The sequence below is a fragment of the Struthio camelus genome, chromosome 7 (genome assembly GCF_040807025.1).
Source record: "Struthio camelus isolate bStrCam1 chromosome 7, bStrCam1.hap1, whole genome shotgun sequence".
NCBI classification, from domain to species: Eukaryota; Metazoa; Chordata; class Aves; order Struthioniformes; family Struthionidae; genus Struthio; species Struthio camelus.
Window position 1 is genome coordinate 15,026,812 of NC_090948.1, and position 19,283 is coordinate 15,046,094.

Sequence of the window (19,283 nt, forward strand, 5' to 3'; positions counted from 1 at the left end):
TAACGACATGAATCTTCTGCTCTGGGAGTAGCTTTGATTAAGCATGCAAATGACTCCCTAGAACACATCAGGTGACCCTCAAAACCGTTCTGAAGAGACACCTGCTACCCCATGAACGGAATGACAGAAAAATATATCATCAATAATTCTTAACAAAATAGGAATTGGGTAAGAAGCAGGTATCAGAAAGATCACTTTCACGAAGAGGAGTGGAGAATGAGTCAAAGAGGAGACAAATCACACAATAAAATCTGAACAATGACATTCAGTCTCTAGGTCCCATCAGAAAAGAGTATCAAAAGGACATGGAAAACATAATTGTGAGAGTGCCACGAAAGCAAAGGGCAAAACTAGAAGTGGGATGCTCTTCACTCTCACCACTTAGAGCAAGACCCTTATAGTCAAATATTGCCACACCTAATGAACCAAACTCACTTGCTTTTCAAAACAAACACACAGTTTCAAGTATAAACGTCTTACCCATAAGGGTTAGATATACATGAAGGTAGTACACGTATTTTCAAAAGTATTGTCAGCAGTCAACAGCTTACCACCAGCCACCTTAGGACATCTCAATGAGACCCACAGGTCAGAGGCATGAACTGAAATGATCTCTGGGAGCCCCACTTTCAGCAAATGCCAACACTGCCTTGGCGCTCTGCCCAGGGTCTTCTGCACTAGTTAATCCAACCCTGAGCAGGATTAAATTCACATACACACTCGCACATGCATGCGCGTGCATGCACATACGCACACACTCACTCTTCAGTGCTATTACGAATCCTGCTGAAAGGAGAGTGAGCTTAGAAAGAGCCTGTTCTCCCCAGTCACGTGCTGGGTCTCAAAGAGCAACTGCCTGGCAGAACATGGGAAAAACTGTATTCCTCCCCCAGTGAAGCTGATCTAATTAGCAGTCACTCCACCAAACGTGGAAGCCAGGTAAGTTACCCCAAAATCTTGACAATGATTTAGAGATATACAAATACAAAACCGTATTAATCTGTAAAGAAATCGCACTAACAATTGGTGTCGTCTTCATTTTTCATTATTGCTTTTTCTTATTTCTTCTGGGATAATTTAAACTGCAGTCAGTTTTAAGAAGCTGGAGATTACTCTACTCGAAGGTGTGTATAATAGTGCACATTGGCGTGTAATTCTGCTTAGTGATATTAACTGCAAGGGTGAACTGTAATAGTCAGAAAGGTTACTGTAGTATAAGCAATGAATATACAGAGTGGAAAATAAAGCATGGGGCTGTTTGCTGCATTTACATACAGATATACCATTCACTGTGCTACAAGGACTTATGAGAAAGACAAAAATAGAGCTCTATTGTGCAAAGCAAGAATAAATGAAGTTGCATACTGTAGCTATTTTACATTAGGGAAATGGCCCCCACCCTCTCCTGTTCCCCAAAGCCCAACAGCAACAGCTCAGCAGCTCTGGCTGGGGCTGGCACCTTCCCCACAACACCCATGTATCCTGTACCCGTCGGACAGCCCATGCGAGCGAGGCCCACAGACTGCTCCCCGTGAAAACACAACGCGGACAAAGGACAATGCCCGCGTTTCACGCCCGATTTGCATAGGCATAGACGACCAGCCAGGTGCAGGCAAAACTACGGAAAAATAAGAACGCGACGACACGGGAAACGCATCCGGACAGCTACCCAAAACTCTTTAATACCACGCAGCGTCGATGGAGCACTGCTACACAAAACCTCCGGCTTCCTGCTCCCTTCGCACAGCACAACTACGGTTGTACCGCACAGCGGGACTTGCATACGTGCAGTAAGAGGAAAATCTGGCCGCACACAGTATCTGTGCCTAGGTGTACACATACCACGCACAGACACACGAGCCATGGTTTATATTGCATCCGCAACTTACAGAGCACCTTTCACTGCAAGAAGCGTAAGATCTCACCCGTTCACACTGAAAATTACATCTGTCAATCCCTCCTGCTTCCCAGGCTGAAGAGCCAACGCGTTCTCACTAGGGACTTTTTTGCAATTACATCAATGCCACGCAATTATAGTTTGGAAAACGTGACACAAGATACCTTTCTGCCTTGCTCCTTGCAGATATTTTTCCATCGTATAACACTGATGAACGCCTGTGACACGTGAGTAATTAAACAAAAATAAAACAAAGCCCTGCAATGAGGGGCCTGTTAGTGACTACGACTTTTAAGTGGAAAGGTACTGAGCAAACGCGCAGGCACGCACAGAGACACACATCCCCTGCACATGATTTCATCTCCTGTGGACATTCAGAGCGCTTTTGGCTAGCTAGAAGAGATGCGTACATGTTAACCACTAACTTCTGCACGTATACATACGCTGAATTCCCCTCTCAGCACAGCACAGTGCAGTAGCTTCCTTGGCTAAAGCGTGACTTTTTGTTAGTGTTATTGCGAGCAAAAGACAAAAAAAAAAGTCAGAGTTTTGGAGCGCTTTTCCTGGACAAGAACCCCTGGATTTGGCCCCTAAAATTGAGAAATTAGGTCTTCAGCACATAGCATTTCACTCATAGCCAAAAGGAGGAATTAGAAAGGAAAATAGCAAGTAACAGTTGAACCAAGTGCAGAACAAGAACACACTTATTATGAGATATGTATCTATGAGAGATCTGTTTCATGCATGATTTTTTAGCAAGCACTGTTTGATGTGAATTTTCAGTACGTTCTGCGTGTTACAGGAATACCATAGCATGCAGGCAGTCTTGAAGAAGCCAGCCTCAGTGAGCCACATGCAAAATCTCCAATCATATTAACATTTCCTGTTTAAAAAATTGTTAAGATAAACAGCACATGTATAGATGTGATTTTTTACACAGCATGTAAACATCCTGCCTATCAAGGTTGCCTTACCTTTGAACTTCCTACTTCAACTTTCCTTCCCCTTGCACAGCAGGAACCGAAAAGCACACTAAGGACTTTTGTGTATGTGGGTTGGAGAGGAGAGGGGGAAAGGGGAAGAGAAACAGAGACCGTCCTGCCACCACCGAGAGCGCAGGGCGGGGGACGGAGACTGCATGGCCAACGCACGACATCGCGCAGAGAAGAAGAGTGACCGGCTCGCAGGTCCCCACATACGAAGCCATCACGCGTTTCCTGTCAAAATACAGGGGCCAGCCTTTCATGGCACAAGCGCTTTGGGATTTGTTTGCTAGTGAGGAACTAAGGCAGGTGTCTCTTCTGGGGAGCTCGGGCTACCCCCGCTTTGCTGCCTCCAGCTTACAGCCCCGTTCTCCTCTGAGCCCCACCAGGCAGGAGACTTTCCTTCAGGCAAGCCAGGGGGCCGGTCAGCCCTGGCCAACTCTGTCGTTGGGGCACACCAGCATAGCTCTCCTCCTGCCCTGTGAACACATCAACGTGAGAGCAGCATTTTCAGCCAAAATCCTCCCTAGCCTCCCAGGAGAAGCCTGCACATGCCAGCGTGCATGCATCTTCCCAAACCACTCAAATGCTATATCCTCAGCGTCTTTTTGCCCGGTCTGACAGCAGAAGGATCAGCAGTGCAGGTGCTGGGATATTCCTCCTCACTCCGCCACAGACAGAGCACCCTCGAGCGCGATACCTTCTCCTGGCCTCGGCTTTTCCTGGCATGCAGCAGGACGCTACAGCTCCTCTGCCCTGCGGGAACGTTAGGTGGCTCGCTTAGCTGTTTGCAAACAGATTTGAGGACAAAAGAGATTAAAACAAAGCCAGGTGTTCTTCATCATGACAGTCCGCATATGAGTGGGCTTGACTATTAGGGACCTCTGCCCTCACTTTGGGGCCCACTGATCTGTCAAATGTCCCTGTGCTGCCGTCATGCTTTTTAGAAGGGCTCCTCCATCGTTAGCCTGTTCAGATCCCTTTATCTCAATGTACTTTTTGGAGCCAGCCAAGGTCAGCAGCGTGTCCCCGATCATACCCCATCCGATCATACCCCATCGGCCACCCCCAGGACAGGACACGGGCACTCAGGCTCCCCGCCTGGGCCAGGCATCGCAGGGAAACGCCCCAGCGTCACCCAGGGTGGCCGACTCTCCTGCACCAGCTCAGCAAAAGTGACAAAGACACAAGCCAATACAGCTGTGTGTCGTCTCCCCCCCCATCCCCCCCCCAACTTTTAAGCTAGTGTTCAGTGAGGTTAAATTATGTAGGTGCTTTTGAAAATTTCAGTCCAGGCTTTCAACACACAGAGGACACTGGAAATAGCAGGCTGGAGGAAACTCATTTGTGCTTTACCTGTGCTTTCTGAAAACAAAGGACGCCAGCCCCCAGGGCTGTCAGCACAGCTCCTTTCCTTATCGTTACATTCATTCTCAATTATCCTTCAGAGAAATGGACAAGGCTGCAATTCTGTTTTCCCAGTTATTTTGAGATACACCAAAATAGAAGTATGCAACAGAAAGATGGAACTAAAGGAACGGTAGCCACAGAAAAACCGCAAGTGCAGATACGGTCTATTTTTGTTAAGTGCTCTTGGTTGCACGACTTTTTATTATTTATTTTTAAATATAATGCATGCTCCTTTTTTAAAAAAAGTATTGCTGTGCTAAACGCAGCAGCGCGTCACCTTTGATTATAACCCAGCCAGTAGTCCTAGCTCTATATGAAGAAGTAAATTCGACAGAGTTAATTACCCACATCTGCTCATTAGTTTCCATTTCCCAACAAAACACAATTAAGAATTGCGTTCACTGGAGTAGAATTGCAGAAAGGCTAAAGTTGCAAAACTACGGTGTTGGCTGCAGACAGGAGAAATCCACAGTAAGAGCGCCAAGTCCCTGGCACACATAGCTTTATTTTTTCCCACCTAGGTTTTTCCAATTCATTCAGCGAATGCTTGACTGAAGAAAAAGTTCAAAGGGAAAAGGGCACCCACAAGGACAAGGCAACAGCCAAAACATCTCTTTTTTATGTTGAACCAAGAGGGTTGTTATTGGGCATACTGCACTTGTATTGCGAGATTAGTAAAGAGATAACAAGGTCAGCTCATGGGTGAAACCTCAGAACATGAACGATGAACAAATAAAGATCTCTATAGAGACAACCTTGCTACATACAATCAGGGAGAAATTCACCTAAATATAACTACTTCCCACGTCCACTGGTCCTTTAAATTACTGGGTTTGCACTTGGTGAAAAATATGACAAAAATCAGGAGCACAATGTGCAAAGCATAAGCGTATCCCTCATATACCTCTATTCAAAGAAAACATACAAGATACTCCATGCTCACATGATGCTTTAGCTGCCTGTTTCACATCCATATTTACTGCGGTAACGAGGAAGTGTCTCTGAAATTACATTCATGCTGCACCGAACGTGCAGAGTATTTACTATGCCCAAAGTTAAACAGAACGTTTCTGAGCAACTGGGAAGTTTAATATTAATGAGTGTAATATTCTCACACAAGTATTTATGGCACGACGTTTGGGCACACATCGACATGGCTCGTTTTATATATCATCAATAGACGCAAATTTTGCTTTAACGATGGTCTGTGCAAGATTTTCCAGTCTTTCCAATTCCGCCCCCCCCCCCCCGCCTCTAACATTACCCAGCAAAGGCACGCAGCATGCTGCACTGAACGGACTGAGCTCAGTCTACAAATCACTCGGTTCCAACCAACGTTCGTTTCAAACCGCATCCATTGAGAACCAAATAAAACAGAATTTATGTTAGGAAGAAACTGATGACAGAACGAAAAAAAAATAAGGTGACTGCTCGGGAGCCTTCGGAGGTTCCCTCGCGCTAAAACCTTTATGGGTGCCTGTCAGCTTTCTCCTGGCAGAGGCTGCAGACAGTTACTTTCTCTTCGCCCGTGACATCCTTCAGCGCGACGCCGACACACGCTGCCCCTCGCTCAAGGCAGTAACACGACAGGGCGACATAGGGAAACGGAGAGGACACGCGCACCCCGGCGAAGCAAGACCGTCTCCCGAAAGGGGGTTTTGCAAGGAACCACGCGGGGGGGGGAACCCACCCAAACCCGAGCGGCGCTGCACCCAGCTCCCCTCCCAGAGCCGCAGCGGGGCCGGGCGGGAGGGCTGCGGCCGCGCCGCTCCTTACCGTGCAGCGCGCTCCTCGTCACCTGCCCGCCCATGGCCGGCGCGGCGCGGCAGCCCCACGCTCAGGGCGCGGGGACGCGGAGCCGGGCGCCCGCGCGCATGGCCAGGCCGGTGCGGCGCGGCGCCCCACGCGCGAGCCGGCCGCCCCGCTCCTGCCGCCGCCGCCGCCCGCCGCCCGCTCCTGCCGCCGCCGCACCGGCCGCGGGAGCTGTCATGTTTATTTACATAAGAAGGAGGAGACTTCGCGTCTTCCTGAAATAGCTCGCAGCGTTTTACAGATGCAACGTCCCCGGCGTCCCCGTCCTCCTCCCCCCGCCCTCCCCCCAACGCCGGACTGAAACCTGCAGAAACGCAGCCCCGCGGTGCGAAACGCAGGGCACGAATAGGGCTGTCCGGTTTTGTTTTTTTTTTTTAATTATTCCTTAAATCATATTTTTTTGGTAACGCTCGAGCAGCGGTTCTGTCCGCGCTGAACCCGCCGTAGCGCTGGGCCGCTGGCGGGGGCCCTTTGCCTCGTCGCAAAGCCAGCGGTACCCTGCTTCTAGGCAACGGCCAGAACAAAGCACGAGATATTGCCAACTTCGCTGCAATTTGCAGCGAACTTGTTTATAAATCAAACGGCTTTGGCCACAGCAAACTTTGGCTACGTAGTGTTTTAAGTCTCCTAGGGCGAAGCCCTGGAATAAATTGGAATGGCAAAAAAAGGGGGGGAAAAGGGGAGGGTGAATAAAAAAAAATTGTTACCAGACATCGCTGCACCAGAGTCTTCGAACAGCCTCTGCTGGTTAATTATTAATTACTTAATAGCAAAGAAGTGGTGCTTGAAACGCAGAGTGGTTCGCCACGGACTGTAATAATAAAAACATTACCCCCCGTCAACTCTTTTGTGAGAGGCTTGCATGCACGGCTCAGATACAATGCTTGCTGCTCTCCAGTCCATTACCTCGGCTGATGGATTAGGGCAAGCGTTACTGCAAGCGCGGGGATGCGGGGCGCTGCAGGCAGGGCCCCTCTTGGCTGGCCTGCTCTCCCTTCTCACCCTGTCCATCACCGCACGCCCCTTCCCGCCCCGCATCTCCCTGCCCCTCTCCTGTCCGCTGCTCTAAGGGTAAATTAACTCGCATCGAGCCGCCACAGGCCACCAGGAGTATCCAGCCTAGCTAGTTTAAAACTAGTTCATGCATCTTCATGCTACGCCGCAACCGCTCTGCGAAGGAGCGGGAGTCAAACTCATCCAGCCTGGAGCCCAGCTCTGCCTCCCAACTCTTACCATGGCGCTGGGCAATTCCTGCCATCTCACTGCCTCGAGTCTCTCACCTGGAAAGCGGCAAGCAAGGTTTCTCTCACCAGTGTTGTGAGGGTTATTGCTTAGGAGGGTTGGGCGCTGAGGGAGCTCAGCGATTCTGGAGGAGGGAAAAAAAGAAAGAAAGAAAGAAAGAAAAGAAAAAATGCAACAGCAAAAAAAAACCCAAAACCAAAAAGCAGGGTCAGTATGTTTGTACTACAGCTGTGAAAATGAGAAATGCTGTGCCCCGAGTGTTTCGAGCTTGCTAGAAGAGCACCTCCCAAGGCTACGGATTGGTAGCCAGATGCCACGGCAGATGTTCTCCGTTAGCAGAGGCCCCTGCTAGCGCCCGGGCTCCTCTGCCCATCTGAAGCGAGACTCACACCCGGGCCCCAGTGCCAAAAAAGAAGCTTTTTCCCTAGATAAGCAACACGCCAGCAGCGCTGAGCTCCTCCCTGCTCAAAGTCACACTCTGCAGATCTTACAGCAGCTTCTTGGCAGAAGACTCCTTTTTTCTCCTTCTTTTTTTTCCTCCTTTCCCTCCCAGCCGATGCTGCATTTACGGCAGCAGCGAGGGAACAGGACCACAGCAGCGGTGGCGCCCTGAGGGAGACTGGCCCAAGGGTGCTTGACACAGCACCCAACCCTGCCCCAAACCCTTGGGAGACTACAACAGCCGCAAGGACATTTCTGGTTCAACTCCTCACTCGCTTTGGCTGGTAGCAAAGGGACCAGTTTCTTACTCCATAAACACATTCGCACCAAGGAATGATGATTTATGTAGACATGCAACCTAAAATTTTCTCCCTAACTTTCTCATCTCAGTTCTGCTTTCCATCCTTACCTTCATCTTGCTACAGCTCTGTGAATAATTGAATCGTTGGTTCACTGCCTCAACCAAGAGACTGCTGGGGAAAAAATATATATACCATTTCATGTTGGCCCAAAATGAACGTTGTGTGCCTCACTGAACAAAATGTTTTTGTAACTCAAAACGAAGCATTTTATTTTCAGAGTTATTTTTACCTCGTTTTTTCAAGTTTTGGTCATTCAATCCAATTTTGAATTTTTTTTTTAAGATTATTTTATTGTTTGCAACTTAATGGCTTTGTTTGTTTGAGGGGGAGGTTGGAGAGGGCAGATTGCCAGAATGAGTCAGCCAGTCTGGCAGGAAGTTGTAAACAATTTCAGTTGAATTCAAAATTGCATTTTTGGGGGGAGAAAAATCTAGCACCCCTGAAATTTCCCTCAGTGCAGTGGAATAACTCCTGAAGGACGCACCCCCAAAGAGCCACAGTGACTAAATGGCCTATCTGCCCTCTTCTGTGATAATTCCTCAAGGATAATTTGACATACGGCAAATCTTTCCTTTGCAGCCACGTTTCTGATTTGCTCTTATCACCTTCAAGTCTTTCGGATGTTGCCATTTTCCAAATTTCTCTTCAGTCTTTGTGCTTCTGGTTCTCTACGCATAGAGAAAAACCTATCTCCAACCCTGTTCCTATCTTATAACTGTCTATGCTGACACCCTCCAGGTCCCCTTGGATTATTTCTCTGTCCTTGCTGATACTGGCAAGGCCTCCCATTTTGGCATCAAGTATAAACATCAATAATATCGCCATTTGCTCTCCCTTCTAAATTATTGACAAAGGTATTAAGGCTGGCCCCAACGGAAACCCAGCCCCTGAATCCATACCCGTCCGGGAACAGCATCCAGCAGACTCTCAGGCCGAGCAGCAACGTTGCTCTCCAAGCAGATACAAATCTGCTGCAGGAGTATCTTGAGACAATGTCTTATCTTGCTAAATATATTTATGAACCATGAGATTAAGATGGTGAAGCTGCAGATGAGCTCTGGAGATGAATGGTCCAGGAGCTGCTGTATTAGACTAAACCCTTGGATCTCTCGCCTTTTTAAGCCTTTCGGCAGCGATGCACAGCCGAAGTCCGTCCTGCAGGCATGACCCCGGTGGCAGGCTCAGGCGCCGTCGCTCATGGGAGCGGCCCAGCTGGGACGACCCACTGGCCCAAACGCAGCTCTGACACTGAGCAGACTCGCACCCTGTCCTGCAGGGAGCCCCGCTGCCTTGCGCACACACACTGTCCTCTGGATTTCGTCTGTTCAACAACCAAACAGTCAGTTTAGCCAGCAGTGACATAACGCAGCAGAACTACCTAGGGCGAAAGGGAAGCAGCAAGATCTGAGGCAACATCCCTTGTGCAGGAGCAAAGCAGAAAGACAAAGAGATGGAAAAGGAGGAGGGGATGAGCAAGCCCCTCCTGGGAGACGGCAGACAAGATTATACATGCAGGCCAGGAAAACAAAATTCCAGCCCATGCAAGTGGCACACAACTGAAGCTCTTTTGGGGTTGGATTTGGCTCTATGAAGACCAGAAGTTTACTCTTCCTAAACAAGAGGAAACAAGCAATAAAGCCTCCCTCAATGGGGGTTTAACCCAGTTTAATGGTGCTGCATGTGGACACATCTCTAGAGAGTGCACCAAAAGGCTTCCCTGAACATCACTGTGGGTAGGGGAGGGAATGGCTGAACTTCATCTGATATTTGCCAGGGACGAGGAATTTACCCTTAATGATTTTTATGTTTAAAAAGGTGCCATCAGCCTTCTCTGTTACCACTTGCACTGACTTTATGGTGAGAAACAGCTTGACTGAAAACGGTCCCTTCTCTCTCAGCACAGGAGCTCCGTGCAAGCAGCTGGAGAGCATCTAGGAAGCTGGGAGAATTTGGGCAAATATATTCTCAGATTTTTTTCAGCATGACTGACTGCAATTAGGGAATAAACTTCACCTGTAGAGAAAACAGGCTTCCTTCAGGAAACACTGCCACTGTAACCGCAAAAGGAAAGCGATATTCTCAACAGGAAAGGACCAAACAGAAAATTTCTCACTAGCATGCACTAGTGCACAGAGTGCAGGGACGAGAGGTAAGGAAATCTTATATTCTAAGCACCCTTTTATCATTAATTTCTAGTCCTTCATGGAGGTGGCTTAGACCAAAGATGTCTGTCTGCTTTTGATTCTTTCTGTCATACAAGGATACAGATAACTGACCTAACCTAACAGAAGAACCTCTTTTTAGTTGATGTCTATGCAGTCACTTGAGAATATAATGCGTTATATTATTACATGTTATTATAAAGCTGCAGTTCTGGATGAAAGCCTAGTCTCAATGTGCAAATCGAAGGAAACTTAAGATCCTAGCTGAAATTCTTAAAAATAAACGTTACCACTTGTACCTACAAACTCCAGCACCGTAACTGTCAGCCTAGCTGCTCACTTATCACTGTACAAATCTCTCTATACCCAGCAGGATGGGGACTTTAAGGATAGGGAGACCTTTACACTGAATATGTCGAGTACAAAGGTGAGGAGCATAAGTGAGACATCAGTCTCATTTGCTATTGTGACAGGAGCCGCGGTGGCTCAGCAGTAAAGACGGCCTCGCGATGAAGACATCAGCAAGGTATTTTAATGCAGACCAATTCGACGAAAGAGCCGCTGCCCCGTTGGGAAGACTAAGGCTTCACATAATGGCAAGTTCAGCTGGATCAGAGGGAGATGGCCACAGCCTGGCAGTACAGTACATATTACCGTATTTAGGCTGTTTTCATCGATGCTTCTTACAGCAGCAGTTCCCCACGTGGGGTGGTGGTTGCCCATGCCAGCCCCGTGCTGAGGGGCACCCAGCCACCCACGCTCACATGAAGCCTGAGCCACAATGAGCCTCCACCAATGATTCGATATAGGAAAGGTATCGGAAAAGAAATGAATGCCACAAAAGCCAAAAGTGCCCCCTCCTCCTTGAATGTTTTTTCACTAATCAGGGCTGATATGGTTAAGAAAATCCCATGGAACAATGCAAGGCAGCAGAGCCCAGGAACGACAGCATTCAACATAAGATGCACCTTGTAATACAGCATGACAGGGGGCTAACCAGTATTTCTGAAAAATAATGTTTAGACCATACAGAAAACTTGTGTATGGTCTGGGGCAAATAGCACTTGGAATTTGCCAAAAGCCCACTCCTCAAGGGAAAATACCTTGCTGTACGTGATACCTATTCTGCCTGTAAATGCCTCTAGTTCTCACTTTTTTTATATACTAAATGAACATTAATTTGCAAGCCTCTCACTGTCATTTCCAAATATCTTTTCAAGAACAACACTTAAAAAGAAACTTAGACCTATCCAACTGCAACGAAAAAAAAAGATGATAAAGGCAAGCAACTCACCAGAAGAAAGGCCATAATTTAAAAAACAACAATGAAATGGTGATTTGTAACATTCACCTAATGAAGCTGGCTTTTGCTTTGAGAGCAAACAAACTTTAGTCTCCTTTGTGGTTCTATATTCAAGCAAAGATTTTTCTTAGTCTCATTTGAATATCCTCATTTTGGCTCTGACTATGGACATGGCATAACAACAGCATGGCAGGACGGAGAAATCTGCTAATAGCCACAGAACTGGGCCCAAAATAACCGTTTTGAAACTTAGGACAGCATCATTCCTTGCGATACTGCATTGTGATCATCTTTAGTAGCAAGAACATGAAATATTTTTCCACACAGACATACGGGGAATATTTATGCAATATATACATATATATTACACATAATAGCTCATTCAAACTTTATCACAGACAACATTCAAACCCTGCGTGGAAAAATTAAATCATCATCTGAAATTATCATCCAAAGTTATCAGCATTTTTGTGGTGCTTTCATTTTAATACGTGAATGTTGAGCAAACAATACATTTGTTTCCACAACAGGGCTCTAAGAGGTGGTAAGCTCCATCTGGGCTAGGGAAGCAGATTTCAATTTTTGCAAAGAATGAAACGGGGATCTTGCAGGCAGCAGGTTAATCCACTGCAATAATCCTCAAGCGATACCCTGGCTGGCTGGTGCTCTGGAACGAGCACAGGCAGGATCTCTGCGAGAAAAGGCGCAAGAGGGAAATCAGGTGACTGGAATGCAGCAGCACTAGGGTGCAAATGAAGGTTAGATGGACAGCTTCTGCTCGGCCCTTGCTAACTTTGGAGAGCTCGACTTTATAAGCTTAATAACATTCTCCTGGTGTAGACAGGTAATTTCCAAACCCCTTTCGCAGCACACGCTGTGACAGGAGAGAATAACCTCTGCGCTTGATGTTCCACCCTTTCCGAGAAAAGCCTCTCGCTCACACGCACAGATGTTTGTGACCAAACAAAAGCTCCGGGTGTTTGTGGTGTCAATATTAGCCCAGCAGAGAAACACCTTTTTATTACCTGCAGCTCTACCCTGTTGGAAGTCCTTCAGGGAGGGAAGCGAAGGACAGCAGGCTGCCAAAGAAACTTTCCGGGCTGGAGAGACAGGCGAGCAGGGCCATGTTTCTACCAGACAACGTCCCCCCTCAACGTGTGTCCTGACCCAGCCCGGCTCCCTGTGCGCCCTCCCACCCTAAACCTCCCTGCCTCCTGGCGCAGGGCCGTCATGTAGAAACAGGACTCATTCTCAAAACTTGCCATTACAGGGCTTCTTTTGCAACTTCTTTTATGCTAGACTTCAAGGAGCTGGAGGTCAAATACTCTGAGGGCAAAACACACCTCAAGGGTGAATTTTCCAGACTGTGCTCAAGATGAACCTTGCAGGTGTAAATATGAAACAAATAGCGTAGTGCCTCAATGCAATGCCTTCTTTCCTTTCCCACTCCCTCTGTTCATCTATTGCTCCCACTCTCCTGCTCTCTTCTCAGCGGACAGTGCTGTCCTGTAGCTCCCCACCTCATTCTCAGTCTTTTCATGTTTTATTTGAAATTTTCTTCTTCCCATGGTATACCTTTTAACTCCCTTCTGCTACTCAAATGAGATCAGGTTTTGCATATAACTGAATCTCACAAAAGTATTGTGAAAATTCATGAGCTGGAGACAGTAGATCAAGGGCAGCTATTATTGGACTGAGAAATGAGGTTTGGTTCTTCAGCTTAGCAATACAGGATTTAAATCAGGACAAAACCAGAGCTTTACCTTCACTAAATGCCACTTGTTTAGGACCTAATTCAGCAGAGCACTAAGCAGCTGAACATGAGACGTAAATACTCTGCTGAGCAGAGCCATGGTTATGTTTCCCCCCCCAGCCACTCCTCCATCTGCCATCCCAGTTTCCAATAGGAGGGATCAGAATTCAGTAGGATAAACTTCATAAAATTACCAAATGCACAAAAATATCTGTATGCCTAGGATCCAAAACATGCGGATACATTCATCGCTATAGCATCTAGACTGAGCGTCTCTGACCTACCACAGCTTCTTCTGATCTGCAAACTTCTGCAAATGAAAACAGCTCTGACTGCCATTACTTTCTCTTCCTCCCATGCACCATGCCTTCAATCCAAAGGTCTTTCTCACTTCTCTTTCCTCCCTCCCCCATTCTTTGTCTCAGCATCCTCTTCTGTGCCACCCACACACTTGGAGAGAAAAGAGCAGACCAATCTGGCAGGCTCAAATAATCAAATATAAGAAAAAAAGAAAAAAATGTTTTCTGGCCTAAAAAACTCCTTTGTATTTTTATCTGGAGGGAGCAATCACATCTCTTCTCCCTTCCCCAAGAACCCAGTGGAACGGCGATATCTCCCAAGGTCTCACAAAAAGGACAGGGAACAGCAAGTGGCATTTCCCTCTGACACGCACACCCACACACCCCTTTGAACAAGAACATTGAACTTATTTTTAATAGTGCCTTCTAGCACCAAGCACCAGTTCAAAATACCCACTGTACAAGGTGGGATTTGATTAGTAAGTTTTCTGGTTTGCTTTTCTTGAAAAGGGCTGAGGATAAGCTCTGTTGCCTCTGTCATTAACCAGACAGGTGTTTACTGGCGTTTCAGGGCTGGCTGCTCTGGTCAGCCATGCAGCCGCTGTGGGAAACGTTGTCACATGCAGCAGCATCAGTGGCACAAGAAGGGCAGCTGGATGGGTACATACATCTGCGGGCAGCAATACGCCTCTGCGACACCAAATCTGCATTCACAGCAGTTACCCATTAAGGTCCCAATCCTGCAAGCTCATCGGCATGCACAAAAATCTGCCCCAACATAGAGCATCTAGTGACATTAACGGCACACAGCACAGTGATACCGTCCAGGCATGTGGAAATAATCGCAGGCCCAGAACCCAGGATGACTTTTTTTTTCCCCATTCAACATATGTTTTACTTAGATGTCTGCTTCTTCCCACTCTTCTTTCTCTCCGTCTCCCAAACTATTATTTGTTCATGGTGGGAAACAGGAAGATATCTTCAATATAGGCACATTAGAGGTTAAATCAGACCTATCTAAGAAACAAAAAATGGTTAACCAGAAAATAAACATTTTTTTTTTTTTATTAAATTCACATATTCCTAACAACAGGTAGAATCTGACCCCCTCCACAATTAGTAGCTAACTAAATTAAAATACATCTGAACTCACTTCAGCCTGAGATTCAAAAAATACCATACAAAATTGCTACATAAAATTAGAACTGAAGAAGTTAAGCTTCAATGAAGGTATAAACATTATGTGTTAGGACTAAAGTATGTTCCACGGGAACATTCAAAACCTCTACAAGTATTTGCCTCCTTAAGGTGAGCTGAGAGCCATATTCCAGGCCAGTAAAATCAGCAATGACTTCAGAGTTGCAACATCAACTAAACAGCATCTTTCCCTCTGTATCCAGGGACCTTAACTGTGCCGTTCTTATGGTCTCGAGATGTTTCAGGCCTTACCTGCACAAAAGCATTTTACCTGTACAGCTGCATCTACATGGAATTCAGAAACACCACGCTTCTCATCTGGCACAGCTACACCAGCAAAAGTCTTTGCTAAAAATCACACCCACAAAATGACGATTTTTGCTACTGTAGCTTTGAAAGGCAAGGTAGCCACACAGACAAAAGAGCCATTTTCAGAGGTTTTAACAACAAAGTTATAGCAACAGAGAGACTCCATTATGCAGATGAAGTCTTTAAACGAAGCTTAGACCAAGCATCCAACTGACAGCTCTGCTGACAGCAAATAGTCATGTGTCTCTTTAGAAGTGGGACATCAGCCATGCTCTTTGCCATGTTTCTGACCTATTATAGACAAAAGTGGAAGCTTTCACATGGCTCCTTTTGCCTTGTTACTTCAGGAGCCAGTACAAAATCTTTGGTGGCAGCAGCACGCCCTTACCCTCGGGAAACTGTTGCTCTTCCCCAGCATAATCCCCATTTAACTCTTATCCAGCCTTCACCTACAAAGAAAAAACCTTCAACACTGACAGTTGATGCTCGCTGTTCCCCTTCTTCAACTAGACCATCACCACGTTACACTGTGACTCACTGATTCACGTACAACGTGCTGACGTTTCCAAAACCTCCTTAGAGGTAGAACTGTGGTCTCACTCCCACTTTAGACACTATTTCCTCTGTGGCCAACAGAGCTTGCCTGGAGCACAGGAGAAGAGAATATTGTTCATTAATACGTAGCAGCTTAGAAGTATAAGTCTTATTCCTTGCTTCTAAATTAAGATAGGAAGATTAGACATGGGGCATGAAAAAGATTAATATCTCTGCATGTTTAGCGTTAACAGGGTAGGTCTGTATGTTACATGGATGTGATGCTATTTCACATGACAGCCCTTTTAACAGTTAGAAGTCTACTTGGCATCTGTATATTACGTAGTTTATGAACTCCTCAGATAGAAGTTTTTGCTTCCAGATTGACCTCACAACCTGTCAAGGCAGAGGTTTATTTAGCAGAATATGTATGCGATTTGGGCAACTGATACCATAATGGCGCAGATCACCCTCTCAATCAGCTGTTCTTGTGGCAGGGAGCAGTCTGGTCCTAGATGCTCTGAGATTACAGGGTTTCTTTCCTGGACCTTCCTTCTCAGTATAGTTGAGGCAAACCCAAAAAATCAGTAGCTTGTGCATCTTTCCATACAACTCTTATAGCATAACATCGATCCCCTTTAGCTATCTGCTGCTTTGCAAGTTTGGGAAATGTATGACAACTTAACCTCAAAACTCAAGCAACACAGAAAAGCATCTTTATTGAATACCTCATTTCCGATTCTAGCAAACAGAAGCAGTGTCTCTACCACACAGTTAGGATATGGTCTTACACTTATTGGCCCATAGTCTGGGCCAATGCTTGTCTGGATTTAGACAAGCTGAGTTGAGAAAGGAGGCTTGGAAGATATTACAAAAAATGCGAGTGTGACAATTGTGTAGAGACACACAAATATTTAAGGGAGATTGGCCCAATAAAAAGTAAAAGACATTTTTGCTGGCTCATGAAAATGAAACATATGCAGGGCTTAATCTGCTACGCGTGAAATCAATGAAAATTTTGCCAGTGAAGCAAAACAAAAGCAGAATGGAAACAACATCTGACAATTGCTACGTTAGACCCATACAAATTGCCTTAGTTAATAGCCTGTACACTGGGTAGATAATACACCATAGGCAGCGGATGATTTTAAGCTTCCATTTTCACAGTATGAGTGTGTCATGATCTGGGGAGTTTTGAAGCTTGTAAAGGCTGCTATGCCGAGTCATAGTTGGAGAAAAAGATTTTCTACTTAGATAGTCATGCTAAATCTATAAAGACACCAAATAAAAGAACATGTGAGAGGGGGAAAAAGATAAAAGTGCAACATGGAGATTACGTTATATGCTCAAGAATAGAAAAGAATTTGGATAAAGTTTTTTGTAAATAATTTACTGTTCAAGTAGCCCTCAAACTTAAGTTGTTGGAATGTAAAGGAAAAGTATTTCTGCAAATTATTAATGTTGGGAGCTGATTATATAAATCCCAGAGGTCAACTCCTTAGTTGGTATAAATCAAAGCATCTAGCCTTGTATCTTTAAGATCATAAAGAGATGGCTGCAGAGCAGTCAATATGGAAAGCATGGTCTTTAGAAACTAATCTCTCTCTGGGTACAGAACACAATGAAGACTAGGCAGAACAGCAAAACTGGACTTGACTGTCATATCAAAATCCAGGGAGACTCAGCGGAGTAGTTGTGCAGGCAGCAGACCCACTCTGGGAGACAGCAGTAGAACAGCGCAACACAGAAGTCTGTGTAGTGGCCCAGAAGCAAGAAAGGGAATAAGAAATAAAACAATAAAGGGGTGGGAGGGCACATTTCAGAAAGCTCTCAGCTCCCATTTACCTAGCAAACAAAGAGGTCAGATTTTCTAAAGAGCTCAGCAAGCCGGGCACCAAACTTCTTCCCAGGCAGACGTGAAGATATTGAACTCCTGGAAGCATGGCAGATCCTTGGAAACACGGCTCTCCATGCCCCACTCCCACCAAGGACACACTTTAGAAATCAAAGATTTTGCTCAACGCATTTTAAGCACAGATTCCTACTGAGCAAGGCTTTGTGCATTTTTATTTTTAAAAGACCCTCATTCTAATGAATCTGAATTTTAACTAGTCTGCACCTTGGTTTGGGTTTTTCCAGCCTTTCACATCTCACCGTTGGCAGCAATGGTGGTTCATCTGGCACACGCACAGACCAAGCTCTAGGCCAAAAAGACTGTCAGATGCTCCACTCCAAGGGCTGCAGTTTCACAGATGCATGGGAAATACCTAATGACCACAGAAGGAAAGAGCCTGTGCAAGTCCTCATCTCTCTCACCATCTGGTATCTTAGAAGCTTCCAGAGGCAGGATAAGAAGATACTCAGCGATGTGTTAGTCCCTAGACATATCCTTTTTGTCATTATTCAAAGTTTAATTTAGAAGTTTCAAAACTAAGAAATGCATGACTATATTGGTTGATATTCTTAAAAATGATATATCTTTCCTGATTTTTCACTTACCAGGAGATTTAGTTGACTCTGAAGGCCACAAAAGTATCACTTACGCTAGCATGAAGGCTGACAGAAACATTTAACAAGCAGAGGTAATCTCATGGTGAAAGACGCTGCCGTATTGCTGAGATATGAAGGTATCATCACATGCTTAGCACAAACTCAGCATATCTGCAATAATAATGAACATAGCTTTGGTTTTGGCCAGCAGTGCAGGATTTACTTGTGCAGCTCTTCTCCCTGGGGGCTGTGGGAGGGAAGCAACTGCAGACAAGTCTATTGATAACAGGGACAATCCCTCAGGTTTGAATCCCCCAGCCAGGAGGAGGAAGACAACAAGCTTCAGAACAAAGAAAGTATTTTCCAAGATTCACGTGGTAAAGACAGGTAATTCAAGAGGGAGCAAAGAAGCAGGATAACAGGAAAGGTGCGTCACCTTCCAAGGTCACTCATTCAGACGCTGCCACTAAAAATGACATCTGATAACCTTTATCCATGTGGCATTTATATCATCATAATACAATTCCACCACACTGAAATCCCTAAAGAGTCAAAGATCAAATGGACTAAGAAAACCAAATTACATAATTGCTGCACCACTACTTTCTCCACAATAAAATTCCAGACTGTTTGGCAGACCACATTGCTCTCCACTTGCTGTTCTTTCAGATGTCCGCACTGTATAGGTTCACTGAGGTCTTCAAGGCTCCAGGTTCTTCAGCTGGATTATCTTCCATAACCCCTGAACAACCAGCCCTTGAGCAAGCAGCAGGACAGTATCAAGCCACAACAACTAGATTCGGGTCTAGAAATCCAGAGCAGCCGAATCTGGGGTTAGGTCCTGCTCTGGGAACTGCGCGTGTTATAGGTGTTCCCACAGTTTACAACACTTGGATGCAACAGGCTCTGATATCATCATTTTCTAGATATTATCTGCATAGCAGATGTTGTGTGTGTGCACTTCCCTGCAAGCCTCTGCCATCTGTTTCCTACCTAATAAGTTTTTTTTGTTTGTTTGTTTTTTTAAAGAAAGGGGGAGGTTATCTTCAGTTAGTCTCTGTACTCTTACTTTCAGTGCAAAATGTTAGA

The 19,283-nt window shown here is 45.8% G+C and overlaps 1 protein-coding gene across 5 annotated transcripts in view; it reads right to left on the reverse strand.

The window, feature by feature from the left end:
- The window catches only part of NEURL1 (neuralized E3 ubiquitin protein ligase 1), a 165,142-nt gene that overhangs the window by 88,217 nt on the left and 57,642 nt on the right, over positions 1-19,283 (reverse strand). Inside the window, exon 1 of one of the 5 annotated variants that reach the window (XM_009665605.2) lies at positions 6,810-6,831. The exons of 2 other annotated variants lie outside the window; for them this stretch is intronic. In XM_009665605.2, the coding sequence (XP_009663900.1) occupies positions 6,810-6,816 (7 nt within the window). In that variant the 5' untranslated portion in view covers positions 6,817-6,831. Of the gene's footprint in view, positions 1-6,066; positions 6,205-6,290; positions 6,370-6,809; positions 6,832-19,283 lie in introns of those variants that run through there. 2 more of the 5 variants (XM_068949751.1, XM_068949750.1) reach the window with 2 other exon arrangements.